This window comes from Thunnus thynnus, chromosome 3 (genome assembly GCF_963924715.1).
Source record: "Thunnus thynnus chromosome 3, fThuThy2.1, whole genome shotgun sequence".
In the NCBI taxonomy this organism is placed as follows: domain Eukaryota; kingdom Metazoa; phylum Chordata; class Actinopteri; order Scombriformes; family Scombridae; genus Thunnus; species Thunnus thynnus.
Window position 1 is genome coordinate 1,597,447 of NC_089519.1, and position 27,733 is coordinate 1,625,179.

Genomic DNA, 27,733 nt, shown 5'->3' on the forward strand with positions numbered 1-27,733 from the left:
TCATTTAACACGCTGAACTTCACGATGTAAAAGACTGAAATGTCGCAAGTGTTAAGTCAGACAAAGCCCTTCTGGCCTTTATCAACAAGCATCAGCCTGACTCGGAGCAACGCAGGGAGTCATGCACCCAGCCAGGAACATTCATCACCTCCAAACCAGATCAACTCTTCTTGCACCGGAGAAGCTCAAAGGCGGTATTGTTAAAACACTGAGAATACCAGCGTGGATTTTATGCTGTGAGGCCTTTTCTGTGAATCTGAGTAAATCATGTTGGAGCAGGAGCGAAACCACAGCTGCGGGGCTCTGATGCAACAGACCTGTCAACACTGCAGTGTGAAACCGGGTTTTTATTGGTGCCTGATACAGCAGCAGCACATCCTGAACACTGGATCTTTAACCGCCAGTGTAATTCACTTATACACAGAGTGGACTGTGGACTGGTTTCAACAGTCATTAAATTCAATTTCCTAACTAATCTGTGTGCTGTACTCCCTCTAGTCTTGAGGAGGAAAATGTATCATGTAATAGATTATTGATTATGTAATGACCATGAAGAAAGAGTAATTGATAACATCAGTGGAGATCTTTCAAAAAAGGCAACTGTAATTAAGTCATGTCAAATTAAGAAATGTTCTCACCTTAAAAAACAAACAAACAAAATCAACATGGATTCCACGTCCTGAAACAGGAGAAATCTCTTTAGAACTGGACCAAACCTTCTGTTTTGGATCTTACTCCCTCTACTGTCCATTTCAACAGGGATTGTTTTGTATGGAGAATTTAAAGAAAACACACAAAAACCAGGAACTCTTAACTGTAGACTTGGCCTAATAAATTACATTAAAATTAGACCAGAAACTAATTTAATCTGCCTTAAAACTCCTATAATCTCAAACAGTAACTTACAAAACTAACAGCACCTCCTGATATCATGAAAAGATCCACCACGGAGGCATTTTCTGTCCAAGGTGACACTTCTGCCTCAGAGGTTCATGAGCTCTGACACAATATTCCTTTCGGCTGATCAGTTATTAGTTCTAGAGGTCATGTGAGCGGGTTTTTGTGGTCGTTTGACGGGTGGTACTGAGCCGGGTCGTTGTGCGCCCACAACCTGTGGAACTCCTTGATGAATGGTTGGACCAGGTCTGGCTCCTCAGTGACGAGGATGTTCTCCATGTTGCTCTGCACTGCTGTCAGCGTCCAGTTGAGGGAGCCCGTGATGAGCAGCCGGCCGTCCACCACTGCAAACTTGTGATGCATGTGCACGGAGCCCACGTCGCACCGTACGCAGATCCCTGGAGAGCAGATTGAAAATTCTTCAATATCTTAATGTCTCCAGTACCTGATATGATATTCTGCACCAAAAAGAATGGTGATGTTCAAAAGTTAATAGAAAGATTATGAATGAATACCTCTGCACTTTAGTCCTAGGTGCTCTTTTAAGATTGAAACATCAATATACTGTTTGTTTTGTGAGTTTTTAAACGGACAGTGCTGTTGGTGATTTGAGGGGTTGTAAAATAGAAGGCTACAACAAATCTGAAAGCATTTAAACCTCTCCACTTTCACTACATAGATTATTCGACCCACTGCGTAATACTAGTTCCAATACTGAATCTTATCGCGAAATACAGTCTCGCTGCATCTGAAATCACGTTCTATGTGTTGTACTATCGTTCAACATACTCATGTGTGAATAAACAGCAGGATGTATCTTTTCGGAAGGCACTGAGCTGTAATTATCATGTCACTTCCTGAGAGCCTCCTTGCCGGTTGGAGACGTGTAACCATGGCAACCCATGCCAACCTAACCACTACTGGCATCTGCCATACTAATTTAAAAAAATATATTATGCCTAGTAAAGTGAAACCTTAGACGTGCACTTAAAGTGAAGCGCTACTGACGTTACGCCAGAGCTGACTTCACTGTCCGCCATTGTCTGTTATGTTGTTGTTGTTGTTGTCACTACAGCATTGCATTGTGGGATATTTATACCAGTGTAGTGTCCAGTGCTTACATACTGTAATATTTACCCGTAAACAGAATGCAATTGACATACTACTGGTTTCATACTAAGGTTTCAGACATACTGAATAGCATACTATTATTACTATTATTAGCATACTAAATAGCATGTTAGCATGGAGCTTCAGACACAGTATCTGTCTCTACTTGTGTAGAATGGAAACCATACTCATCTTGTTGTCTTGAGTATTTCTGTTCCAAGAAAGCTGTCCTGTACACCTCCCTAATGCCTTTTTGGCTTTTTAAAATATTATTTTTCACAGCTCAAAGTCAAGAGAGTCAGAAATGAACAAGAAGATGCAACAGGCGATACAAGTTTGGGTTCTTTCCTGTTTTGACCCCTTTAAGATCATTTTCCTTGTCTGTCTCTGGATTACCTAAACCAGTACTCAACTAGTGATACTAAACCAGTGATGTAAACTAAGCAGAAGCACTGTGCTTTGGTTCTTTTACATTCAAATAGCTGAGGATGAAAGGTTTCTGCAGGAAAATGACAAAATATAACAGACACTGTATCACAAGAGGAGTTGATTGTGCCAAAGTGGTTCTCATGAGGTATGCAGTCAACTTACACACACACACACAAAGAAACACTTTGCCTAATGAAATTTGTTGCCCTGCTTGCCAATTTCTTACTTACTTAATTCTTACTTAACAATATACCGTAGCAGTAATTTATTAAATGCAGATGGCTAACGGAGAAAGTGAGACAGCGTGAGTCAAACACGTGACACAAACTCTTTCAGATCTTTCAGAGCATGATGACTCTGACTCATAATAGGGCTTGTAGTGGCAACCTCCATTCCCCCAGACAGTTCCAATCATCTCTCCATTCACCACTGAGGAAACCTGTGAGACTTACTAACAATGACACTGATAGACCGAGAGCACCTTTTGTCGAGCAAGACCTGAGTCATCCTTCCAGTAAAATGATCCCACAGAGGTTAATGTGACTTTTTTTTTTAACAAATAATATCTAAGGACAAAATTGGATTCCCTGGGTCTTTATGTTTGAAGTTTCTTGGCATAGGGAGGCTACATCAATATGACTGTTAAGGTCACACAGTATGAAGACAGATAGAAAAAATGATTTGAAAGAGAAACAGATCTGTTTCCCTTACCAGCCTTGCGGAGGACTCCTATCTGGGAGCCAGTGATGGCAGCGTAGTGCTTGTCAGTGAGGACTCTGATGGTCACACTCCTGCTATGCAGTGCTAGTACAGCCCTGCTCAGGTCCATGTTGGAAAAGGCAAAAACACACAAGTCCAGAGTGGAGGAAGCAGACAGGATGTGGCGGAGAAGATGGGAGAAGGAGGTCTCCACACCATGAGGCAATGAGCAGCAACAGGCACTAGAAGGGCAGAAAACAAGACTGTGTCTACTTACTGTATTAGCTGCAGGAGCTTTCATAGGATGTAATGGCTAACTTTGGCTTTTAGGTCTGATTTCCCATGGAAAAATGTATTCAATAGATAAAAGAATTGTCCTGTTAAATAAATAACTGTGGGAATGAATAATGGTAAATACATTGAAAGCATCAAGCGGCTTCATATATGTGTGTGTGTATGTATGATAAGCACAGTGAATATGTTTCACTTACTGAGTTGAAGGAGTGAAGATGTGCTCCACACAGGCCACCTCTGAGGGGAAGAAGAGGACCTCATTGAGACTTCTTCCAGGCCTGAGGCGACGCAGGAGCCAGCCAAGCAACTCCGCACTAAGTGAGACTGCCACCACCCCCAGGCCGACCACCTTCACCGCCCACATCACTGACATCTCACACGCAACAAAACAATGTTTAGGAAACTGTATGTAACACAAATGGTTTTTATGTTATGTATAAACAGAAAATGTTTGGTGATTATGGACATTTTGATACAAGTCTTATACGAAAAATATGATTATCATATCCCTACAGTATGTTTTGTAGCACTGAAATGATTAGTTAATCAATTAGTTGTTCGACAGAGATCACTCACCAAGACTTCGGATAATAGATTAAATTATTTAGTCGTTTACCGAGTGAAAAATTCCAAATGTTTTCTGGTTCCAGTTCCTCATTTGTGAGGATTTGCTGTTTTTTCTGCTTTATATCATTACAAATGTAATATCTTTGGTTTTGTTCTGTTGGGAGATGTTACTTTGGGGTCTAAACAATCCATTTAAAGAAAAACTGACAAATCAACAAATGAATTGATAATGAAAATAATTGTTAGGTGCAACCTTAATGTTTTTGGATGGTTCTACATATATGTATTTTATTTTAGAGCTGAAAGATTTAGTTGAATAACTATTTGATTGACAAAAACTAAATCATAACTACTTTGATCATTATTTCATTCATTTATAAAATGATCTGGTTCCATCTTCTAAAAAGTAAAGATTTGTCATAAATAATAGTAAACTGAATACTTTGGGGCTTAAGACTGTTGGTTAGATAAAACAAGCCATATGAATATATTGCCTTAGTCTCTGGGTAAAGATGATGGGTATTCATCAACATTTTCTCTACATTTAATCTCTTGGAATGTTGTCATAATAACATAAAACTACATATACTGACAGTGTATTGTTTGTTATTGTACATTATAAGTTGTGTATTTAACCATTTGCCTGAAGGACCTAACACATCACAGTGACATCCAGACTTGGCTCCACTTTGAGCCTCTCATGTATTAGCATTACATTGGTGTCACAGAGGAAAGCGTCCATTTCTCTAAAAGATCAAAATTCAACAAATGTTCCGTCTGCTGCATGATTAAAAAGATTTTTTTTGCACCACCAGCTCGCGTCTTAGTTTTGATTAGGAAACGGTTAAAACTGTTTTTGTGGATGGGGTATTTTTCATCACAGTAGTTAGAAAAACCTTTGAACATGGTGGAAATACCTTCAGAATGGCAGAAAGTGTTGTTCTATGACCTCCTGAGGTTTAAAAACATCTTTTAAGAGAAATGGATGCATAGCTTTGTGAATAATTTAATGTTAGTACAGGAGAGGCACAAACTGGGAATTTTTTAAAAATGTGATAGCAGAGAAACTTGGTTAAATACTCACACATGACTAAAACAAACTTTAATTTAAACCAGTGTTCAACGGGAACATTGATTAGATTCATTTAATAACAAGGTGTTGACTTTTTGCTTGGTACAAACAAACACAGGGTCATTTTTTAAGTTTTCATATCAACACCTACCAGAGAAAAAAACCCAGAGGAAAGAAGACAGAGCACAAACGCTGACTAACTTGTCGAGATGTTTAAAGAGTTAATAAGTCAACATGTCCTCGGGCATGTCTAAATAGCGTTTAAACACGGAGTAGTTTGGCTGCAAACAAACACACCAGGGCTGAGTTAGCTTCTGTCGCCACCAAGCGGGAACAGTTTGACAGACGTTTTACCTCTTCTTCTTCTGCTTCTACTCCTTCTTCTTCTTTTTCTTTAGGGTTTATTGGCGGTTGGCAAACCAGCTTAGAGGCGCATTATCGCCACCAAGAGGACTGGAGTTGAGCGTAAAAAAAGAGATTATAAAGGAAATAAAAAAACTTCTAGATTATTTTAGATAAATCGGCTTCTTTTAAAAGCTTCATAATGTCACAGTATATCTTGCCTGCTGTTTTCCTCAAGAGACCTGACAATGAAAAGCCATGATAGTGTTTACTGTCGGACGCTGTTTCGTCACTGCCAACCAGCTTAACTGGCATGTGACGCAGCCAATGAGTCATCGCGATATTTCACACTCGCTCCACCAATCATTTAACAGGAACCGTTGCCGGTGCCGGGACTTGTGTTGGAGCCTTTTCCTCATTACAGCAACGTGTATTTTCCTCAACTAAAAGGTAAACAAAATGAAAACTTTTTGAAACTAGAGGACAGTTAACAATCACGACATGTTTAATAGCTCGAGTCGAGTCCTGATGGAAGATTTATTTCCTATAAGAGTCCGTTTAACTCGTCTGTTTATGGTGATTCATGTTGTACTTGAGATCAACAACAAACATGCTAAACGTTAGCCAGTATATTTGGACAGCAGCTGCTGGTTTATAGTTATAATTCTGGTTTAGAAGTATTTCATGATATTGTTTGTTTGGTTTGATATTTAACGTTACACATTGCACACATTCCCCCTTTTGTTTTCTCTTTCTCTCTCTCTCACACACACACTTGATTCAGCTTTTGAGCAATGGGTCGCCGCAAGTCCAAACGGAAGCCCCCTCCTAAGAAGAAGATGACGGGGGATCTGGAGACGCAGTTCACCTGTCCATTCTGTAACCACGAGAAGTCATGTGATGTTAAAATGTAACCAAAAGCCTTACACAACTCTTTTCAGATGTTAGTCGTTGATTTGTGTGGTGGGAATTGTTGCCAACTTATCTTTTGCTCTTTTGTCTCAACAGGGAGAGAAGCAGAAATACTGGGATAATATCATGCACGGTCTGTTTGGAGGAGTTCCAGACACCAATTACCTGTATCCTTATTCATACATGAGTTTTATAGAACAACAATTGTACATGTACATGTTGAAGCCATCTGTGTTAGCTTTTGAGCTTGAATGTTAATGCTTGATCATGGGAACAGTAGTTGACAAAATAATCTCACCTCAAGGTCCATTTATTAGGAGCTTTTAACCTGATCTCATGGCCCTCATCTACACATAGTCGTCTTCAGTTGGCCTCCTTTATTTTGCATTAATGCCTCCCTTCAGATTCAGTTTTCCTCAGTGTGTGTTCCTTTTTTAAAGTTGTCTTATCAGTCCAGTTGTTCTCAAAAAACCAAACAATCATTGTCATCCTTCGAAAGTGTCTCCACCTTCTAAAATACTTTTTACCTCGGCCTCTACTTGCTCTATTTTCTATAATTGTGTGATCATTTCTAGTCTTTCTTGTGTATATTTCCTGCATGTTATGAGGAAATGCTCTACTGTCTTATTCTCATGGCTCATTTGTTGTCACATGACCTAATTGTGGCGCTTAGGTCACGTGATAACAAGTGGTCGTATATGGGGATGAGATTATATCTCTCGTCAATCCACTGACTATTGGTGGATGATTTTACACCTTCCTGGTCGACGCTATGACTGGTGCAGGTCTGGCGATAAAAGACAGCAGATGTGTACTTGTGAAGTTTATTCAGTCTCTTATCTGACCAAGTCACCGAGGTAGTGTTCAGCTTTAGTAAACCTTAAAGCACGATATGACCACCCGTTGTTTGTGTAAGTGGACCTTGAGTTAAGATCATTCTATCAAGACTACTTTGTTAACATTCAGTAACTACAGCTCCCATGAGGCTTTGACATGCTGTCATTGTCAACATAATAGCAAAGGATACTTTGCAGAGAAGCAGTCACATTTTCTTTATCCTTCAGTATTGATTTCCAAAGTTCATATCATCCTGCGTCAATGTAACTCTTGGCAACAAAATCTTTTGTATCCTTAATATGTTGCTCTTCAGATCTGTCAGAGCCAGTCGATGTGTACAGTGATTGGATAGATGCCTGTGAATCAGCAAATCAGTAGCCCTCATGGAGCAGGAGGCTTTTCAGGAAGAGGATGAGGATGTGTCTGGTGGGCCTGAGCTCATTAGGAGCATCCTGGTTAGAGGACATTTCTGAAACTTTTTTCTTTTTTTTTTTTTAATTTACTGGTTTCTGTATGGTCACTTGGAAGTCTCCTTTTCAATATGAGGTCCTTGGCACGAATGGGCCCTGAAGCGCTCCTGTTGTCTTCTTCCCTTTCTGTGTGAGGTCTCAGCCAACACCTGTAGTTTTGACTCTTGAGATTTATTACTTAATTTGTTCTTTGCAGTGTATCTTGACTTATCGTCACACATTGAGCAGAGCCTTCTGCTTTCCAATACATGTTTTTTTTTTTATTATTTGTGATGGGTTTTAAAGATCCTTTAGATGCAATGTAGACAAGCCTTTAAATAGTAGTTTATTTTGAAGATTAGAAAATAAGTTCCTGATTTTTATTTTGCTTTTTAATGGCTAGATATTGTTAGCTGAAGAATGTTATTTTATACATCAGGCCTGTAGTGTACGTAAATCTCATCCTGTCATTATAATGTGAAATCTCTTTGGCTGTGGACAGAAACTGCTTGAAAACAAAAGCATCAGCAGGTGCATTTAAAAGTTGAAAACCCTCTCTGAGACTAGCATCAGATGTAGTCGGAGGAGAGGAAGTGCTCCGGATTTGTTTCACTGCCAGATCTTCCTCACAAAGTGGGAACGAAGTTGAACACAGCTCAGGCCAACAGGAATGCTGTGATGATTTACTGTCACTTCACCTCAATGCAACATAAGTCTTTTTGTGTTTTTCGATGTTTGCAGCACTAGATCATCCATGTTGATCAGCCTCAGTTAAGCATGATTCACAGTAATAACTACCCACAGCTCTCCTCGTCCTCATAAAGACAAGTTTTGTCGCAGCATTAGGTCATTCCACTGGAGAGAGGAACGCAAACGTACGTGTTTTTTGGTTCGCTGCTTAGTTCTTCATGCATTCAGTTTTTCTGTTGATTGAATCATTTTTTTGGTTTACATGTTCACACAATTAAAAATTTCAAGAAGTGCAAATAATCTTTGTGATTAAACGCATATGTACAGAATAGTGTAATCTTCTCCTGACATCAAGCTGTAATATTGAGTGTTTATTTTCCTATGCAACAGTGTTGAATAGCATAAAAACAAGCTGTTTTTAAACACAATGGAAATAAAGGAGCAATAAGACTTGACATCACCAGTAAGTGTGGGTTGCTTTTCATTTTATTGCATGTATGTATAAATGAACATGTTACATTTGTTACACAAAAAATCCAGTTAAACCAGTATCCGACTCAGGTTTTTAAAAAGTATTTTCTTTTTATGATCAAGATGTGGTTATCTGACCTTGATTTGAATTAGTCATGATGGTCTTAATTTATTTATTTTCTAAGGAAATAGGAAACCAAATGTTGTGATTCAGTCTTAAACAACGTGAATGTCCTGTACGGTACTGAGCACCAGCAGCTGGTAAAAAAAAAAAAGTAGATTAATCTTCCCAGTAAAGACATTAGTTTAATAAAGAAAAAGGTAGAATATTCTTATTCACAGAGACTTAAAATTCAAAGTGCTGCAATAAACATGAATGACTCTGCTGTTGTGTTAACTATAATACAGATTTAATAATAAAACTAGAACAAGGTGAAAGAACAGGCTCAAGTTCAATCCATCTTAATGACATCATCAACAACAACAACAAAACAAACTTCCAGCTCTGGTTTTGATTTATCATTATACACAGGTGTGTACAATAGAATACCCTCAGCTAGTGATTGCTCAGATGAAGAACCACCAGAACAACATTTATAGTTAAAATAAATAATTACAGCACTTAAATTCCAAGTAAAAAGTCTTCTGATCTACTCTCCTGTGGCATCTGTGACCGTGACACATTTCTAGGAGTCCAGCATCCATTCATCCCCACAGAGCACAGGATGTAGCAGATCACAAATGAAAGAAGACACAGTGTAGCGAGGCTGTGCACCAGGCAGGGCTGAGTGATAATAGATGAGATGTGGAGTCCCTGCCTGGGCTCTCCACCCAGAAAGAGTGTGTCCGTGCATGCGCGCACTGCACTGTGTATTGTGTTTGATGATGGACCCCAGCTGGAGAGGTATTGACGACGCCTTATGAAACATGGTGGAGGATGATTACAATGGAGAATGATTATCACTTAGTCTCTCCTCTGTCTCTGCATGTCGCCTCCCACTCCCTTCCCCTCTCTTCTATTTCTCGCCATTTCTCTTTTCTCCTCTCCTATTCAAGCACGTGAGGTCAAGTGTCACTCCGTCTCCGTTGTCAAGGCTGCCAATCACCCACACAGTGAGTGCGAGGCAACTGTTGCCAAGGAAACAGAGCGATTCGGTTGCTAGGCACCTGGAGCTGTGCTCACAATAGTCATTTTGTTGCTTAGCACACACACACACACACACACATGCATACACAAATACACACAAAACCACAGAAACGGCTTTGCTCAATCAACAAGTTTACACAACGTCAGAATGAAATTTGTATAAATTATAATTACACACTGCTAATAAATAAGAGATTTGCTTACGCAGTGGTAAGAAATCAAGGGATAGTCAATGATAAGAGTGTAATTTATCATGTGCACATTTGCAAACAGGTGCTTGTACACTGCTGAATTTGCAATGAAACGTTGGTTTTCTAATTTATGATACTTAGTAATAATGCTAATGTACCAAAAATGTACTCCAGTATGTTTTATTCCAACACCTTTTCTACCTGATTAATCAGCATGCCCCAACGTCCAAGAATTCTTCCGGCCCACACCTCAACTTGATCAATAAAATACATAAACATCCATCATTCTGACTAAAAGTAGTTACCCATAAAATAAATCAATCCCTTATTTCCCCACTGGCAAGTGGACCCAGTGAACCTAGCTGCGATGTGTGTGTACTCTTACACGGGGATGTATCTGTATGCTTGTTTTCATGAGCTCCATCAATCCCCTATTTCCCTACTGGCATGTAGATCTTGTGAACCCTCATGCAGTTTATATATATATATGTGTGAGTGTGTGTGTGTGTGTGTGTGTGTGTGTGGGTCTGAGTCTCCATCATGACAGCCAGTCAGCTGAGCCGCTTGCTGAAATGTCAGCCACGGGTGCAAGCCTTGACATGTCCTCATGTGTTACTGTCTCCTGTTGCTGCTGCTACAGGCATCAAACTTTCACACATTTTTAGCATGAGCTGGGGAGTCAAAAATAGTGTGGAGTGCAAAAGTAGTTGGTAGTGCAGTGGGGTGATGGTTATGCATTGGTATAATGTACCATCCCATGGCATTGCAGTTGTTAACATCTCAAAAAAGCCATATTTGGCACCAATTTTGCAAATGTCAGACTTCCATTCAGTATGAGGAAAATGTACGGTGCAGAGTGTGAAGGGCTATGAAAGACACTCATCAGCTGATAAGATTATAGGCTCACTTGTGTGCACGACTGACTGACAAGGGTACGTAATCAAGAAGGTTTGGAATTAATGTCTGAGTCTGAAGACTTTTGTGTTAAGCTCCCTGAACTAATGCCCAGGGGGGTTTAGCTAAGCGGTCTTCCTCACCAGCGCCTCTGCAGGAGAGGCTGAATCTAGCCAGCCACACAAACTCATTTCCTCCACAGGTGTGAAGAGTGACATGGTTGATAAACCTACGATGATAAAAACCTTTTCAGTGGCTGGATTTGATTTGGGCACCTGGCTAGCCCTGATTGCATTCTATTTAAAAACCTCTCTGATTGAACAAAATAAGCCTTTCCCATAAAAAGTCACCTCTGGATGCTTAATTAAAAATCCTCCCCTTCAGCCTTCCCCCCCGCCGCCAATGTCTGTGTCACCTCCTCAGTTTGGCTATACATTTATATCTGTCTGCCTGGTCTTCTGCCATTGTAATCTACTGAATAGACTTCTGCTTTTGGTCCAGTGTAGATGATAAAGCTTCCACTCGACTACGCGTATTCTCAAGCAATAACATCCACATCTGTATTATCAACCCAAGAATACCCGTGGTCGAGACCGGAGCAAAGAGGCCCACCTCCTCCCCCTCTCCATTCCTTTCTATCTCCTCCTCTTAGCTCTGGAGCTCATTCTCCTCTTCTGTGTTCATCCCTTCGGCTGAATGAGATTGCAGCGTGGAAGGACGAGGTCTGTGCGGAAGGCAAACCTTTAAGGACAGCACCTAGGATAAGAGAGACAAAAGAGATCATATTTATCCTTGAATAACAATACAGCAGCATTGCTCAGAGGCTACAATACATATTTCATGCAGGCTTCAAGTCACATCTTTGAGCACATTGTTAGACTAATAGCCTGACTGTGAGCTGTACGCAATAGCCACACACACACACACACTCATACGCAAACATACAAGCAGCCTGCTATGCATCTTTACCTGAGCTGCACCAAGTAAACAGATTACACTGCCAACAGCTAGTCCCTTTGCTCTCCCTGGTATCAAGCAACCATTTAGCCAAGCGCTGAGGGAGAGGGCAGGCTCACCAATTATCAAATAGGTGTCAGTGTGTGTTACACTGCACTGAGGGGAGAGACTGATTACCAAACAGATGTTCAGCCCTCGCCTCCATCCCCTCCTCCTCCTCGCCTACTGCCTTTCTTCATTCCATTTTCCACTCCTTTTTCCCATCTATCTTCTCTCCTCTCCTCTTTCACACTGTTGGAAGACTCCCTGGTATGCCCCCCCCCCCATCCCCCCCCCCCCCCCCCCCCCCCCCCCCCCCCCCGTCAACACACACACTCTCTCTCCTCCTTGTTCCATCCCATGGAGAATAAGCCTGACTCTTCCCTATCCACACTTGCCAATTAGAGCCACAGTAGTTGTCAATCAACAGGCTGAGGAGGAGAGAGTCATTGGGAAAAGAGGGGGTGGGTGGAGGGGGGTGGGGGGGGGGGGTGGGAGCAGCTCCCCCCGGAAAACTCGGGCTAGTTTACAAACATGACTTGCCAAACATGATTGACTCTCTCCTTCTCTTTTATTCTTTTCTCTTCTTCTCACTTTTCCTCTCTGCCTATCCTCTCCAATCATTGTGATCCATTTGTCATTTTTCCTACTCTCGCCCCGTGTTACTCTTCTCTTTTCCTACTTTTTCAGCCTCAGATCAGCTTGTTTATTCACTCATGCACACACATAAACAATACATCATCCTTCTCCATGTATCCCTTCACCTATCAAAGCCGCACAACATGAAACCTGACACTCTCTGAAAGTGGAAGTGCCAAAAACTAGCTGGGGCCATCACGTCGAGGAGATCTTGACACTCGTCTCCCTCATTACCTATACTCCTCTAGTCCTCTCTCCTCATCTCTCCTCACCTCCCGCCTCTTCCTCCATCCCAACTGTCCATGTCTGGGCTGCTGCTGATGACAACTCAAGTGGACGTGTCTTCTGTTCTCACCAAGAGCTGTGAAGAGATGTACGTAGGTGTCAGAGATCTGGTGTAAAAATACACCCCGCTGCCCTCTTCACTACACAGGACCGGTCTGTGTCTGCTCGGTGTCACTGGAGTGTCTCTGTCTAATTTGAAGACATGCAGCGGTGTAGTTTGAGCCGTGCATGTGGGAGCTAAGCTATGATAGCATGAGTCTCACATGCAATGGGTGTGCCTGCAGCAGCAGTTTTGAATGTATGGACAATCTTAAGGCCTTTTTTTCACCTCAGTTTTACTTTTTACTCATCCTGCATCCACATATTTATAATAAAACTTTCATTTCCAATAATTCCTCTATTGACTGCGTAAGTACTTTATTCCATGCCGAAAGACATCTGGTTTGTATTCATAAGAGAATCAATTTCCTGAATTGACTTGATTGAAAGTGAACTGGCTCCAGCTGGAGGACCTAATGAAAGAAAATCGGTCTGTGTTTCATATTTATGTCTGTCATATTTATGCAACAGACGTATCAATCCTTTAATGCACCTGCTATTTCAGATAGGATGCAAAATCACAAAGTGGCTGTGCCAGAGGCAAAGACAAGACAGGCTTGAGATGGAGACAGAGACTGAGCGGACGCCGGGCCGCTGCTTGCACATTACTGCTTAATTGCTTGGAACTAAAGGCGCTGTTATGAGGAAGTTTATGCTTATGCCTGCAACAGCAAATCTTTCCAGCCATTTTGGCTACACTGTGGAGTCTAATAGTCACTACCCAGACAAAAAAATAAATGACTCACTGATGGCTATTGGTACAAATTCAGCCTAGGGTGCAGAATAAGAGAGTCATTGGCCAAACTTTCAGTGACAAACTTAACAGAGACACTTTGGTTTTCTTAATCTTTCTGGGCCTAAATGGCTCCAGTTGGCCTACTAGCCCAGATAAGCAGACATCCACACACCACTGTAAAAGTGCAGATAGCCAGCACCTGTCCTCTACGTGACAGGCTTGGATATGAAGCTTTCTTTGTTTGTAAATACATCCGCTTCCACTGACAAGGAGAACCCAGTTCAGTTCAGAGTGGCAGGCATGGATTGAGTCTTTAACCCTTTCCGGGGTGTGTGAAAGAGATTTCTAATCATCTTTGTCTTCTTATCCACCGGCGCTACAGAGGAGGAAGACACGCTGACACGCTGCTGTTGGTTAAATGTTAAAGCTGCGTGCAGGTGCAATTCTCATCAAGTGATTTGATAGGCACTGGGGAGTGATGCTGATGGGACCAACCTGTTTAGTTATCAAATCATAAAGCGTGCCAACGGGAAATTGATCGGGCGTTAATTTCGTGCCACGTAGAGCTACAAATCCAGCTCATAAAGCTTTCATATACAAGTCTTGTTTGATTATCAACAAATATCTTGAATTATCAGGACAGTCTAAAGTGATGGGACCCGGAGCAACGCCACGCCGCGCTGTGAACTGTGTCCAATACGTTGTTTGTGGCAAATAAACAGCGACAAAAATATACATTGAACTTACCGTTATGTCCATCCTTTAGTCAGCTCCGTATGCCATACATTGTATCCATGCTGAAGTGTGTGAGAATAAGCAATACTGTGCAGGGAAACGCCCCCCCTCCCTGCCATTCCTTTCTCTCTTGTGCGCTTCTCCTCCCGCTTGTGGGGAATCACATAACCACTCCTTGTTTTTTCCATCCTCTCCGAGGGAGGGATGGAGCGATGGAGCCTAATGCAGCAGCATCAGCATCCCATGCAACTCCACTGCAACCTCTCACCTCTCCTCTCCTCTGCTCTCCTCTCCTCCTCCTCCTCCTCCTCCTCCTCCTCTGCTCCTCTCCTCTCATTCTGTCTTGCCCATGCCCATCCAGCCCCTGCCGCCGAAGAGCATGCCCCACAGTGCAGCGCTTCCCAAGCTGGGGTGCGGGGGCCTCAACGGGGCCACGATGGAGCTCCTGCTGGGACTGGTGACATAAAAGAAAAACATAATAATAAAATTAAGAACATGAGTTTGCGGTTAAGAAAATGAATGCAGGTTTTATTTTTTCCTCAGTTCTGATATTGCGCTTTCTGGGGATGTTTTATGACTTCTAATGTGTTCCTCACTGGAGAATTAATTTCACCTTCTCCATTATGTTTTTTCTCTCAATAAAAAACATTAATGTATAGTGCTTTATGTTGCATTTATTGTGACTCTAAGGAGTTTTGTGACTCCTGCAGACTCTCTATAATGTTCCTAATAATGGGGGTGGACAGAACAGTGAAATATAATGCAAGCAGGTGCAATAGCAATGCAATAAATCCATGCAATAAATAATCAAAGCCTGCAAACATTGTGAGGCTTATAATGTGAAAATGATATAATATTGACTCAACTCTGTGTTCATTTTTAAAGTCATAGTTTGTGGTGTTGTTGAATTGTGCAAGTATTTCACATCAAAAGGCTAAGTTAGATATTTCTGCTCTTTTGCCTGTAAAAATGGACAATTACAATTAAATACAATAAAATATGACACTTTAGAGGCAACAGTGTTTTTATTATTTTGTTAAAGAAATGGACACACAATAGAAATATAATATAATATTTGTATATTACTATACATTTAAAATACCTTATAGGACATTTATTTTTTTTACCAAGACAGAGTGGAAAGTGTCACTTGGAGGTGAATCAGATGCAGAAAAAGAGAAACGTCAGGGTAAATAAAGCTGTTGTTGTGTCACTTATTAGGGCTGAGATCATTAAATGGGACCTATTATGCTCATTTCCAGTTCCACAAGAGTAGCTTTGAATGATTCACAGTTCAAAAACCTCCTTATTCATCTTGTATTGGCCCTTTATGCAGCCCCTCAGTTCAGCCTCTGTCTTTAACTAAACTGTAAAAAACTATAGACGTAGTCACCATGACGTCACCCGTTGGTTTGTGAACTGCCGTTTTGAAGTGATTTGATCAGCGCCATCTTGGATTTGACCCTTGCTATCTTTGATTTTTGGAGCCAGAAGTGACCATATTTGGACGAGAGTGTGGAGCTGACCATAGCACTAGCTGCTAGCTTGGTTAGCACAGTACATTTACAATCTATGGTTAACAGTGATAAGGCTAATGCTAATATTAATTTCCACTAGCAAAAAACAGGCCTAACTCTATTAAAAATGTACAATCTGTCTCTTAGAGTCTTTTATCACAACCAAACACTGAACACGTTTTTTAGGCAACTTAAACATTACAATTAACTTTCATGAACTGAGAACACACTGAGAAATAGCAGCAGCTACGCCTATACTCTGGGGTTACACCATGGTTACGTTATGTTATTAATGTTGTCTCCATGGTAGCGACTTGTCAGTCACAAAGTGGCCACGCCCTAAAGCATACCCTCCTTTATCATCTATTTTACTCTAAATGGGGCCATAATTTACAAAATGAACATCATGTTGTATTGAAAAAGACTTAATTCTAGCGATTAAGACCATAAACTCATTTGGAAAATGTTTACTGAGGTAATAAATCAGTAGGGTCATTTTCTCATAGACCTCCATACAATCGGACAGGAAATGAAAACATGTTCCACACTGAATTAGCAGAGCCTCCTTAGTGGTGCTAAAACTGGTCGACACAACAACATACGGAGATATTTGATCAGCAGATCAGTTAGAAATAAGGGAGGAATAGAGTACAAGCAGAAACAGCCACAGTGATGATGATGTTTGATGAAGAACTGCAGACAACCAGCACACATCCAACAGGTAAACTACTTATTTTACTATGCTGTGCTGTGTAATGGATTAAAGGTTGGTGTGACTACCCACAAAACAATGGAAAAATACTATAAAGTTAGCGGAGCGGAGTAGTAAACTCGCATGCAGATGAGCTGACATTGGCTCAGGCTTAAAGTAGAAAAAAATGTTGGAAACCAAGCAGAGCAATCACAGGGATCACTTCTATATATGTTTATCTCATTATTTCACACTTTGGCCACATTTAATATGAACATCCAACATTGTAACATTATATATATATGACTGAAAATAAGGTTTGCATGTCCAGACTGGTGTTCTCTGCAGGGTCTCAACAGAGGTTTCTACATGGCCTGTGGTGAGCACGTGTGTGCTTGTGTGTGTGTGTGTTTGTTCCTACTTCTAATCCAGTCTCCTGGGACTGCTGTATCCGGTTGATGGTCTTCTTTAGCAGACATGCTGGATGGGATTGGTGCCTTTCATAATCCTCTGCTCATCTGTTGGCCTGTAAAGGAGCTGCCCCTCGAAACTCAGAAACAATAACGTGTGTGTGTGTGTGTGTGTGTGTGTGTGTGTGTGTGTGTGAGTGCTGGATGCTCAGTAGTGATTGTCACAAGTTCCAAACAAGAGCTAAACTGGCTTTTGTCAACTTTTTTTGCTACAACTTATCTTAATTCCTCCCTTCTGTCTCTTTTTACTCTCTTTATGTCAGAAACAGAAAAGCAGACAGACAGCAAACATGTAAATTTGCCGTTTGAGATGCTGTAAGGCACTGGAGCCTTCAAAGCCATAAAAAACCGATAGCATATTTCCTCAAATAAGCAGCCATAGAGTCTCGCTTTCTTTCTATCTCTCTCTCACACAAACACACACACAAATGCACAAACACACACTCACACACAGTGTTAATGGCTTCATAATTGTCAGAGGCAGACCATTGAGCATAATCAGGAGACTGCAGCAAGGCGAAGACCAATATTTGTAATTTACTATGACAGATAGTACATTTTTATTACCCAGGGCTGCTGGTTTGTTTTTGGATGTGATAAACCACACTCATCCACACACTTTTTATTTATCTCTCTCAGTTCACATACTCACTTACACTCATTCTTTTCTACAGCTTTTTCTTTCTTTCTTTCTTTCTTTCTTGTTTTCTATATTTCTGTATTTCTTTTTCTTTCTTTCTGTATTTCTTTCTTTCCCTCTTACACACATGCACACAGTGGTTCAGCCCCAGACAGTGTGTGACCTCCGGGGTCGGGAGGATTGTGCCAAACAGACACTGAATCAGGGAGCAAAGTTTAGATCACCACAGGGAATCACAGGTACACATGCACACACACACACACACACACACACACACTTGCTATCACACATTTCTATATAACCTTATAACATATAATATAATGTATTATAATTAAAGCTGCGTTTGCATACAGTCTATCATTCATTCATTCATTCAGGTATGGCAGCACTTAAATTATCTGATGTTTATGTGTAAATGATCAAACCAAGTACAAATCACTTCTATGAAAGCTCTGAATGCTTCAGGTATCAATTGACTATAATGAAAACATTATATATCACTATTGGGACATCATTTATAATTAAAAGCTCATTTGTACACTATGCTCAAACGCTGAATTGTATGAATCACCAAACATGACTTTCTCATTCATCTCTGATGGAGTAAATCCGGGCTGTTCTCTGGTGTGACATGATATATTATAAAATGTCTTGTTTTCCCAGTGTGTAGCTTTGAGAGACAATTACTCACATCCAAAACACTGATTTAACAGTCACAAGCCATTAGAATAACACACGTAAATTATTAAATTGAGTGGTTTTGCACTGTGAGGCAGAACTTTAAAATGTCAGTGATTCATACTCTAATTGGAGTGGAAGGCTGCTCAGTAGTCAGTTTGTAGGACTGGGAACGGGGGGGAGCAGGCAATCAGAATGGAGAAACTATGTGTGTGTGTCAGTGTTAACAAGAGAGACAAATAGGACACACAAATAGGAACAGAGAGAGACAGAGAGAGAGTGAGGGAGAGAGAGGGAGAAGCAGGTGCATCACTAATGGCTTTTTAAAAAGGTTACAGCGTAGAGCTCTTCTTTTCTAATGGGGCTCCGGCTGTGCTTGAGAAGCAATTTCCGGAAAAGATAATGTTGTCGAGAGAGTGCAGAGAGTTCTCTGTTTGTGTCTCTGTGTGTGTGTGTGTGTGTGTGTGTGTGTGTGTGTGTGTGTGTCTTGTCGTTAACAAGACTGACAAACACAAACTCAAAGGAACACAAAGAGGGGGCGGAGAGAGATTGAGGGCAATTGGGAGAGTAGAGGACGAGAGAGAGAGAGAGAGGAATAGCCTGTGTCTACATTTCAAAGTAATTGTGCCATTACATTACATTTATTAACTTGATGACGAATGGCTAATGTGGGCCAGCGCAGGTCTCCAGTGAAAAACATTTTAAAATGCTCTTTTCTATTTTAGCATATTTTAACATTCCTAATGTGCCGTTTGATTTCATAAACATTAAAACTGGTGAATCCTGAAAGCTTCTCTACTGGTTTTATTCTCACTTTTGCACGGTGAGCGCTGCCATCCTGTGTTCACAGCACCTCACTGCAGCTTTTCCAACTGAGCTGGTTCCCACATGGCTGCAGGTTTCCACAATCCATCCTGTCATATGTTAACAGTTGTAATAGTGCATTTTACAGACCTTTCCATCATTGAATTTATTGCAGATGTGTTCCCTTGATTATAGACCGAGACAAATCATACATATTAAATTTCACATTTGTACTTTATCTCTGAGCAGAAGCTGTGTAATAGTCACTGAGGGGCAGTTCTTCCTGACTAGTGTGTCCCAGTTCCACACTTCATACTGATTCTGCTCTGTTTACATTGGAAAAGTGACAAATGTCAGTATGCATACTGCTTAATTTCTGAGTATGATTTTGATGGACACTATTTTCTTACAATGCGTTACAGAAAGCACGACAAAAGCCAAAAGACATTAAAACTTATCATGGACGTGGTGAAACAGCTCAGAAAACTTGTTTTTGTGAAGGTTAATTGACAGCAGCTTACAAGCTTCATAACTGATAACATAGTCTCTGACTTTAAAATATGTCTGGAAAATGTACTGTTTGGTTTAATTATGATAAAAACAAGCAACAAGGGATTTGTATAATTAGCCTAATTTAATTATAATACTGTATCTAAAAATCAAAATACACAAATTCATCATTATTGTTGCTCACTGACAATCAGACAGAACATTAACACCATCACTTCTTCAAATAATAAGAAGGTTATTTATTTTAAAGACGTCTTTCTGGTTTATATCATTGTTAATGACTTGTATGTTTGAATTAAGTTATTTTTTTAAACGGCTGTGGTGTGATTGACGTCTGATGGTGTGTGTCTTGTATAATTTGCTGTAAATTCAACATTTTAATGTAAATAAAGTTTCTTGCAAACCACATCTAGTATATGTGCTGTATACTGTTATTATGTATTATACAGTACTTTTAGCCCTTTAAAGCCTATAAACAGATGTGTATATTAATGTCTTCTTGTATGGATCTTTTTCCCTGAAGACATCTTGACACGTCACAGCAGGGAAACACACAGGTGTAAATAATAAGATTAAAGATGACTGAATTTCATGTGTCTGCTGGTTTAGTGCATGCCGGCTTACTGTCATGGCTTACCAAGACACCTGAAGAGAACAGAGCCATTGGCCATCGTTAATGTTATTAGCAACACCTGTGCTTTTCCTACTATGACAAGTCAAAATGTCTGCTGTAAAAAAAAGGTCTATAAGTCTATAAGGCTGTGAGGAATTTAAACAAATCAAGTGAAAAATGTAATACAGGCAGCAATGTGTGGTAATCACAGTTTATTTTGGTAAATAAATACAAAACAGAGACATTTTAACATGAAAATAACATTATTTGGACATTATGGTGTTTGTTACCTCTTCAGTTACAAAAATTCAGACTGAAAAGTTTCACTGTAGGTAATCTCAGAGCTATAATGAGCACCTACTGCTATAACAGGCATTGTTAGGACGCCTTAGCAGGGGTCCTTTGAAGGCCTGGAGCTACACACAAGCGCGAGTGTGTAATTATAGCAGCTACTTTTGACAGTTCAACTTAAGAAAACAGATTGCCAAATTAACAGTTATGGTGCCATACAGTGTGCTCATTATAAACATACACACAGATCCCAATAAACACGCCCACGCACGCGCACACACGCACACACACACACGCACACACACGCGCTTAATAAAACCATAGCAATGTTTTCTTTAAATAACCCATTGCTTTCTCTCCCTCTAGTCTAACTTGCCTGCAGTGTCCTTTTGAACTGAGCAGAACCGAAGCACGTTGTGAGCCACGCCGGCTGTACACTCCTCCACCGCGCTACATTCCTGCTTTAGATCAGGCAACTACTCATGTTCCTACAAGACAGCTTCAGGTAGCTTCACATTGTTCACACAATATAAACATAATAACAATGCAGTATATACTGTGCAAAGAAACCTATATACTGTACAAAACTATACAAAGCTCAGGGTCTAATCTCTGCGTTACACACTGGTCTGTACCACTGGTTTTATAGAACCAGTGTGAGGAAAACGATGGTAGATCGAAGCAGGGAAAACTGGGAAAAACTGGACAGGACAGATGCGCAAACATCAACAACTGATTCCATTAACACTCTCATAAAACATTAATTTTGGAAACATCATCTGCATGTGGGTAACATCAGATTAGTGTCCTGTAAAGCAAAGCGAGTAATTACATTAACATTTAGATAAAAGTCATTTAAATTAAAAAAAAAGGTATGAAAATGTTAAAGGGCGTAAGGGAAGAAGGACAAAGTGAATTTTATGTGAACTAACACTAACAAGGAACTCCACATGGAAATAGGCAGTAAATCAAATAATAAAACTTCCCAAATATTTCACAGTATGGACGTAGAACCTACAGACATTAATAAACACACACCTGAATAGTAAGTAGATAAAAGATATTTGGAAAGTGGGTTGAAATCCACTACAGTTCACTTCAAGGATGAATCGACCGATGCCCGAAAACAAACGTGATATCACAAGCACAGCTCTAGTGTGTATAAATCTCCCTTCTATCACTTCACACACGATACACAACAGGAGATCAAACCCATTTCCTCCAAAAACAAATAGGATACAACACAGTTTACTGAACACTAAATCGGTTCATCTGTGCTATAATTTACAAAAGTGCTTTCCTCTTTGACAGCGTCTCTTGTTAGTTTTGAGGACAGAAAAAAATTCTATACCATAGTATTCGTCGTTACCTGCATTTTTATTATGTAAAGGTCTCTGTTGTCAAACTTTTCCTTTGTTTTTTTTCCCATTTTATTGTCCTGAGTGTTACAAAATGGTCTTTTTGAGGATGATCCACTGGTTATTGGGCTTTTCTTCCAGAAACATTGCTGAGTTTCTTTATTTGATCAAGTGTTTTATCAAGTCATCCCCAGCCAACAGTCTTAAGAATCACTGTTGAGTCTTTGTGGAAAACAGGACAAGGAAATAGGACACAGTATTGCTTCTGCAGCTCTGGCTTTGGCGAGTCTTTCATCCGAGTCTTTTATACTCGAAAGAAAAGGGAGGCCAACTTGGAGGACAAACAGGACAGAACAGGACAGATAAAGGACAGGTCTCCATCTCCTATTGGTCCTTAGCGGATGACAGCTTTCAGCCTGACGTGCGCGTTGTCTGTTCTGTCTCCTGTGATTGGTGGACCTTCAGACCTGGGTGGATTTGACTCGTCGGAGAGGATGTCGTCCTTCTGGGTGGGCAGGGCAGGGCTTGGGGCATTCAGAGGTCAGGTCTAGACTGCGCTGGTGAGGCAACGCCGTGAGGGGAGGAGCACATCGGGAGGGGCGGGGGACGGGATTGGCTGATGGTCATGTGATCTCAGAATACGGTAGCCCTGGAGCCTAACAGGAGGGAAGTGGACAGAGAGAAGATTAGGAGACACAGAGAGGGAGGGAAGTTAAAACCTGAGAGAATATAACCTATAATCTTAAATTTGACTGAGACAATGAGAGGTAAAACTGCATAATGATGTTGCCTTGACAACAGAAAGGGCGTGCACAACAGTGACATCAGACAGAAAGAAGCATTCAGGAAACATCCAGATGCAGTAAAGCAACTATGGTTATCAGTGAGGACAAAAAGGATGAAAGACGGCACCACACACATTTAAAAATAAGCATTTGCCTATTTATTCTATTGTATTATATAATCAATAGTGTATTGATTATTTTATCATTGTTCTTCCATAAATCTTTACCCCACCCCTTACCTGAAGGCCACTTAACTTTTCGAGTGGACTCTCCACACGGGGCAGGCTGAGCAGAGGGATCCCGATGGGGGGCTCAGGGCGCTGTGGAGGTGGTGGAGTCTCACCTGCTAGTTGGGTTGGTTGGAAGTTGTTGATCACGCACGCCACCTGATGGAGAACGGAGACATGAGGTAAAAGGAAAAGAAGGGAAAGATTCAATCCATCGCGCACATACGGATGATTGATGCGTGAAATGCTCCGCATGAGCTCGGAAACACACACTGAAGAGGATGCTGAGATTAAAGACAGAGATGGAGAATGAATCATGGAAGGAGGGATGGAAAGAAAGCTGTAGTGTTAAGATGAACCACAGGCATCACTTTCATCTTAAAGGAGACATATCATGCACATTCCCAGGTCTACATTTATATTCTGGAATATCTTTGCATGATTTACGGTTTAAAAACTCCTTATTTAACTTAAACTGGTTCTTTATGCAGCCCCTCAGTTCAGCCTCTGTTTGAAACAGGACATTTAAGCCCACTTTGTTCTAAATGGAGCCCAAAAAGTACAACATGTTTCCTTTAAGAGTTAACACTCATCCTAGAAGTTTTCCTGGAAAATGTGATGTAGTAGCAGTGATTCATGTGAGATTCAAGACCAAATGACACTGTTTGAATGTGCCTTCAGTTCAAAACATTAATATTCATAGGTGTAAAGTGTGTGTATGTCTGTGAGTATGAGTGTGTGTCACACACACACACTCTCTCGCCTCCAGCTCGCCTTTATCATCAGTCCATCCTCCCACCATCTCTCCTGCACCCACATTATGCCAACACCTCTCTCTCTATTCATTCTTCCCTGAAATAATCCTTCCATCACTTTCACCCTTCATTATTATAAACTTTCCTCTTTTCTCTCAACCTGCTTTCACCCTTCTACCACCATCACCTCCTCTCTCTCCTCATCCTCTCTCGCCTCAGCTTTCCCTTCATCCTCCTTTTAATCCTCGATATTCCATCTATTTCTTCTTTCACCCTCCTCTCCTTCTCACCAGAAAGGCAGCGATGGCCCCTCCCGCGACAAAGCCAGCCAGGACGTCATTCCAGTGGTTTCTGTGTTCAGTCACTCTCACCACCCCCACCAGCACAGCCAGAGACAGCAGCACCAGGCACAGGGTGGGCTTGGTCAGACGGGTCCCCTTGGTCCGGAAAACCAGGGTCACGTACATCTGGAAAACAGGAATACACTTGAAATGACAAAATATGGCATGTTATTCGGTGAGCTGAGCCAGGTATCGAATCTGCAGGTCTTCAGTCAGCCGGCTGAGATAATTCAAGTCATGCTGCAGTCTGAGCAGCTTAACGTGTTGAGCGCTGTGGATGAACCACAAGAGGTCGCACTCTGCAGGGATTTTACAGCAGCAGGGCGGTTTGATGAGGCACAAAAGAAAACATCATAAACCACTGCCATGAATAGATGGATGGATTCTACATGTGTATCACTTCATTACGTTAGAGGTCCATACATGCACGTATGATTTACCCAGAGAAATGAAAAACTTAGTTATGTATAGAGCCAAAAGCAACGCTGATGGTTGAAAGTGTTGGCAGACCATATATGTTGGACAATTTATGTTATTTTCTTTTAAATAATATTATTTTGTTACAGATTAAAGTGTATATTTATGTAGGAAGTGTACACTGAGGTGTCTTTTGTAGTACATGACTCCTTTCTGTATTGTTCTTCACTATATAAGTTTAATTCATTTCAGATTGTATATTTACAGTTTTTCCATAAGCATGACATAAACATAAAAGCACGGCAAAAGAAATCAGCCAACTGTCAAGTGAATATTTAGTTGGAAGACATAATTTAACATTTCTGTCTTTTCCTGGTTTTAGAATCCAGTAATACAACAACATTGTTATCTTTTCTGAGAAACGTTGGTACTAATTTCTCACAAAGCACCATTTCATTTATAGTAAGTTGATAAGTCGTAACTCATGGTTTTAATCATTTTTAATACATAATTTACTGATGCTGTTATAGGACATCCATAAGAGAAACATATGGACTGCCAGGTTATGTGTTGTACTCTAACCAGCCAAAGGGACTTTGACCAAAATTAGTTCTTGTTAATGTCTCATAAGAGATCTATAAAACATTAGTAAATGATTTATTAACCATTCATACATTAGTTACAACTTATTAACACTTTGAAAAGGGTGCCTTATTATAAAGTGCTGCTGAAACTTTTTATTCTGAGAGTCTTTGGAAGGAGTTTCATTGAATTACCTTTTAATATTACTAATTTTAAATTAAAATTCTGCTTCAGTGAACATGTAGCAAACAAAAGGATGTTGGATGATGAACTTTTCAGCTTTGGCTCGACCAACAAAACAGTCACAACGTCTTCATATCCCGTCCTGTCTCCCTTCACCCATTGCCCGCACCCCAAAAAGTTTCTTACCACTGTGTAGATGGCTGAGTAAAAGCTGAGTGCTGCATCTTTGGATGGGAAGGATTTGCGAGCGGACGCCACCAGGTACGGGTTTCCTGTGCAGGCTCGGCGCTCTGTGATGTACTGCAGTGGAGACTGGCATCCCAGAGCTGTGTAGTTTGGTTTGCAGGCAGACAGGAAATGAGGTGTCTGGTTTCCTGTCACCACTTGACCAGCATTGGCAAAGATGGTGGTGGTGAAAAGGCCGAACGAGTAGACACCTGTGTGAGTAAGAGAGACAGCGTGTGCATAAAGTAAGTGAATCAATGAGACCAAATGAGTCAAAAAACAAGCACTTAAATGGGAATGTTTGCACCGACTTGATCTGTGTGGGAGTGAAAGGCCAGACAGACGTAGCCTTTGCTTTTATGCTTCATAGATTCAATCCATCACTTTAAAAGCTGGATAAATGCAGGATACAGAGATTGTGTAAAAGGTCACAAAAAATCAACGGAACAGGAAAGGAAGGAAGGACAAGGGAAATTGGTCCAAAGGAGACTCAAACTAAGGACAAAGACTCTTTCTGCCACATACTGTATGACAGAGGAGTACTGGTGTAAGTCTTGGTCTCAGAGTATCAAGGCTCCACTTAGTCAAAGCTGATGAACCTCTGATCTTCAGAATTATGACTGACCCAGAAAGCGTACAATCCTACGGAGGAGAGGGTTGAAATAACAGCAGTCAGCGGTCACTATGGTCTTCTCCTGAGCTCCCTCTGTCTTGACAAAGAAGCTGGTCACTTCTCCGATCAGAATCTGGGACAAAAAGAGAGAGAGAGAGAGAGAGAGAGAGAGAGAGAGAGAGAGAGAGAGAGAGAGAGTAAACATTTTTTGTCAACCAGAAAGCTAAAACTTAAGGATTGATCAGCTTCACTGAATATTCTGTCAGTTAAATATGTTAGCCTTCTATCTCTCTATGTGTCCTTCTTTTCTCAAATTTTACTGCAGCTCCATAAAACTATGACGATACTTTGATTAATGTTGCCACACAGGTTAACAACCTCAAAAAGTGAAGACTGACTTTGCCAAATAACATAAATTAAACACATCCTCACACTGTTTTCATGAAATATTTGAAATGAATTAGCTAATGTTTTACGCTATAAAACCTCCATTATAATTTTACTATTACAGCCCGAACACATATCTGAACACCCAGTTAAAGGGCACACAGTCCAGACCCCTGGCAGGTATTTGAGGAACAGTTTAAGAGTATAAGAAGGAAGTCAAATCAGCAGGACATTGATCTCTTTTGACAGGGGAATAAATTGGACTAAACACCATGTAAGACATTCCTGGAGACCATTACGCCCTGCATACTGAACCTGTCTGATTATGGGACCCCCCGCTGACAGAACCCTGGATAGATGTGGGTTACATGCTCATACAATATGCATGGCCCACAGCCAGGAAAAAGCTCACTGCGCTCAGTGTGACAAATGAAGGCTGAAGTTTACACTGATGTTGCAGACTGAGAACCACCAATGAAAGGTTCAGTGAAAGTAGTGGGGCTCATGTGTCACCGTAAATTATATCTCTGGAGTATGACGTAACCTGTGTGCTGAGGCCATGTGTGTTGGGTAAAGAGGGTTCCTTAAGGCGTCATTTGAAGATATGACAGCCGTGTAGCTGTTTTTGTAGTTCATCCTTTCGCAGATATTCACAGTAAAAATAACGTTTGACAGACTTTCTTCACTCTCCCAACAGCGCTGATGTTTTGAACCTCACCTGCTGAGTTATTGACAGCAGACTGATATCGACAGTACTTCAAAATGGTGCCACGAATTATAATAGTAAACTTGACATCCACGTCAGATGGAGGAGCATGAAGTTGCAGTGAAATGAGAAACACTGGGATAACTGGAAGTACGCAGCCCAGGAGACACATAAAAGGTCATAAAAGAGTAACCAGTCACATGACATAGTTTACCAGATGTAGATGATGGTTGATAACCAAGGCCAACAGGTAACAGTAGACAAATAAAGTGGGTAAAGGCTGATTTGTGTCACCTATGTAAACTTTCAGAGGAAAAAAATAGACAATGGTGAAAGACTTGGTACAAAAAATTAACATGTATGGTTTAAAGCTCTTACTGTACATGAACGTAATCTTAAATTGGCCTCTTGTCATGTAAAAATAAAAATCAGCTCCTCTTATCTTGGAC

General features: G+C 40.8%; 3 protein-coding genes and 1 long non-coding RNA gene across 9 annotated transcripts in view; 1 reads left to right on the forward strand and 3 right to left on the reverse strand.

Moving 5' to 3' along the window:
* Window positions 1–327: 327 nt before the first annotated feature.
* pld6 (phospholipase D family, member 6) lies at window positions 328–5,660 on the reverse strand. 3 transcript variants are annotated; one of them, XM_067579658.1, is made up of 4 exons: window positions 5,423–5,660; window positions 3,627–3,802; window positions 3,148–3,377; window positions 328–1,295 (listed from the first exon to the last, which is right to left on the reverse strand). In XM_067579658.1, the coding sequence occupies exons 2-4, from the start codon at window positions 3,800–3,802 to the stop codon at window positions 1,045–1,047; spliced, it is 657 nt and encodes a 218-aa protein (XP_067435759.1). In that variant the 5' UTR covers window positions 5,423–5,660; the 3' UTR covers window positions 328–1,044. The 3 variants fall into 3 exon arrangements, with proteins under 3 accessions (XP_067435759.1, XP_067435750.1, XP_067435742.1); XM_067579649.1 differs by having other exon boundaries at window positions 5,366–5,660; XM_067579641.1 differs by lacking the exon at window positions 5,423–5,660 and adding an exon at window positions 5,220–5,416.
* A 99-nt stretch (window positions 5,661–5,759) lies between these two features.
* Window positions 5,760–8,758, forward strand: LOC137174411 (transcription elongation factor 1 homolog). Its single transcript, XM_067579671.1, has 4 exons — window positions 5,760–5,860; window positions 6,195–6,320; window positions 6,419–6,489; window positions 7,473–8,758. The coding sequence occupies exons 2-4, from the start codon at window positions 6,205–6,207 to the stop codon at window positions 7,535–7,537; spliced, it is 252 nt and encodes an 83-aa protein (XP_067435772.1). The 5' UTR covers window positions 5,760–5,860; window positions 6,195–6,204; the 3' UTR covers window positions 7,538–8,758.
* A 320-nt stretch (window positions 8,759–9,078) lies between these two features.
* Window positions 9,079–14,764, reverse strand: LOC137174420 (uncharacterized). Its single transcript, XR_010925361.1, has 3 exons — window positions 14,504–14,764; window positions 12,909–12,997; window positions 9,079–11,757 (listed from the first exon to the last, which is right to left on the reverse strand). It is a non-coding gene; the product is annotated as an uncharacterized lncRNA (long non-coding RNA).
* A 6,343-nt stretch (window positions 14,765–21,107) lies between these two features.
* LOC137174426 (phospholipid phosphatase-related protein type 5-like) overlaps window positions 21,108–27,733 on the reverse strand; it is a 54,037-nt gene continuing 47,411 nt past the window's right edge. For 3 of the 4 annotated variants that reach the window (XM_067579714.1, XM_067579707.1, XM_067579688.1), the window contains 5 exons: window positions 26,204–26,324; window positions 25,540–25,790; window positions 24,121–24,297; window positions 23,104–23,234; window positions 21,108–22,719 (listed from right to left, as the gene is read on the reverse strand). In XM_067579714.1, coding sequence (XP_067435815.1) covers window positions 22,611–22,719; window positions 23,104–23,234; window positions 24,121–24,297; window positions 25,540–25,790; window positions 26,204–26,324 — 789 coding nt within the window. In that variant the 3' untranslated portion in view covers window positions 21,108–22,610. Of the gene's footprint in view, window positions 22,720–23,087; window positions 23,235–24,120; window positions 24,298–25,539; window positions 25,791–26,203; window positions 26,325–27,733 lie in introns of all 4 variants that reach the window. The other variant, XM_067579697.1, reaches the window with a different exon arrangement.

What these genes read in the sequence shown, in the direction of transcription:
- pld6 (XM_067579658.1), bottom strand. Translation starts at nt 3,802, where the DNA reads ATGTCAGTGATGTGGGCGGTGAAGGTGGTCGGCCTGGGGGTGGTGGCA. An exon ending in ATCTTCACTCCTTCAACTCA is followed by an intron (nt 3,378 to 3,626) that starts GTAAGTGAAACA and finishes CTGCCCTTCTAG; the next exon opens with TGCCTGTTGCTGCTCATTGC. An exon ending in AGGAGTCCTCCGCAAGGCTG is followed by an intron (nt 1,296 to 3,147) that starts GTAAGGGAAACA and finishes TCTGCTCTCCAG; the next exon opens with GGATCTGCGTACGGTGCGAC.
- LOC137174411 (XM_067579671.1), top strand. Translation starts at nt 6,205, where the DNA reads ATGGGTCGCCGCAAGTCCAAACGGAAGCCCCCTCCTAAGAAGAAGATG. An exon ending in AAGTCATGTGATGTTAAAAT is followed by an intron (nt 6,321 to 6,418) that starts GTAACCAAAAGC and finishes TTGTCTCAACAG; the next exon opens with GGAGAGAAGCAGAAATACTG. An exon ending in GTTCCAGACACCAATTACCT is followed by an intron (nt 6,490 to 7,472) that starts GTATCCTTATTC and finishes GTTGCTCTTCAG; the next exon opens with ATCTGTCAGAGCCAGTCGAT.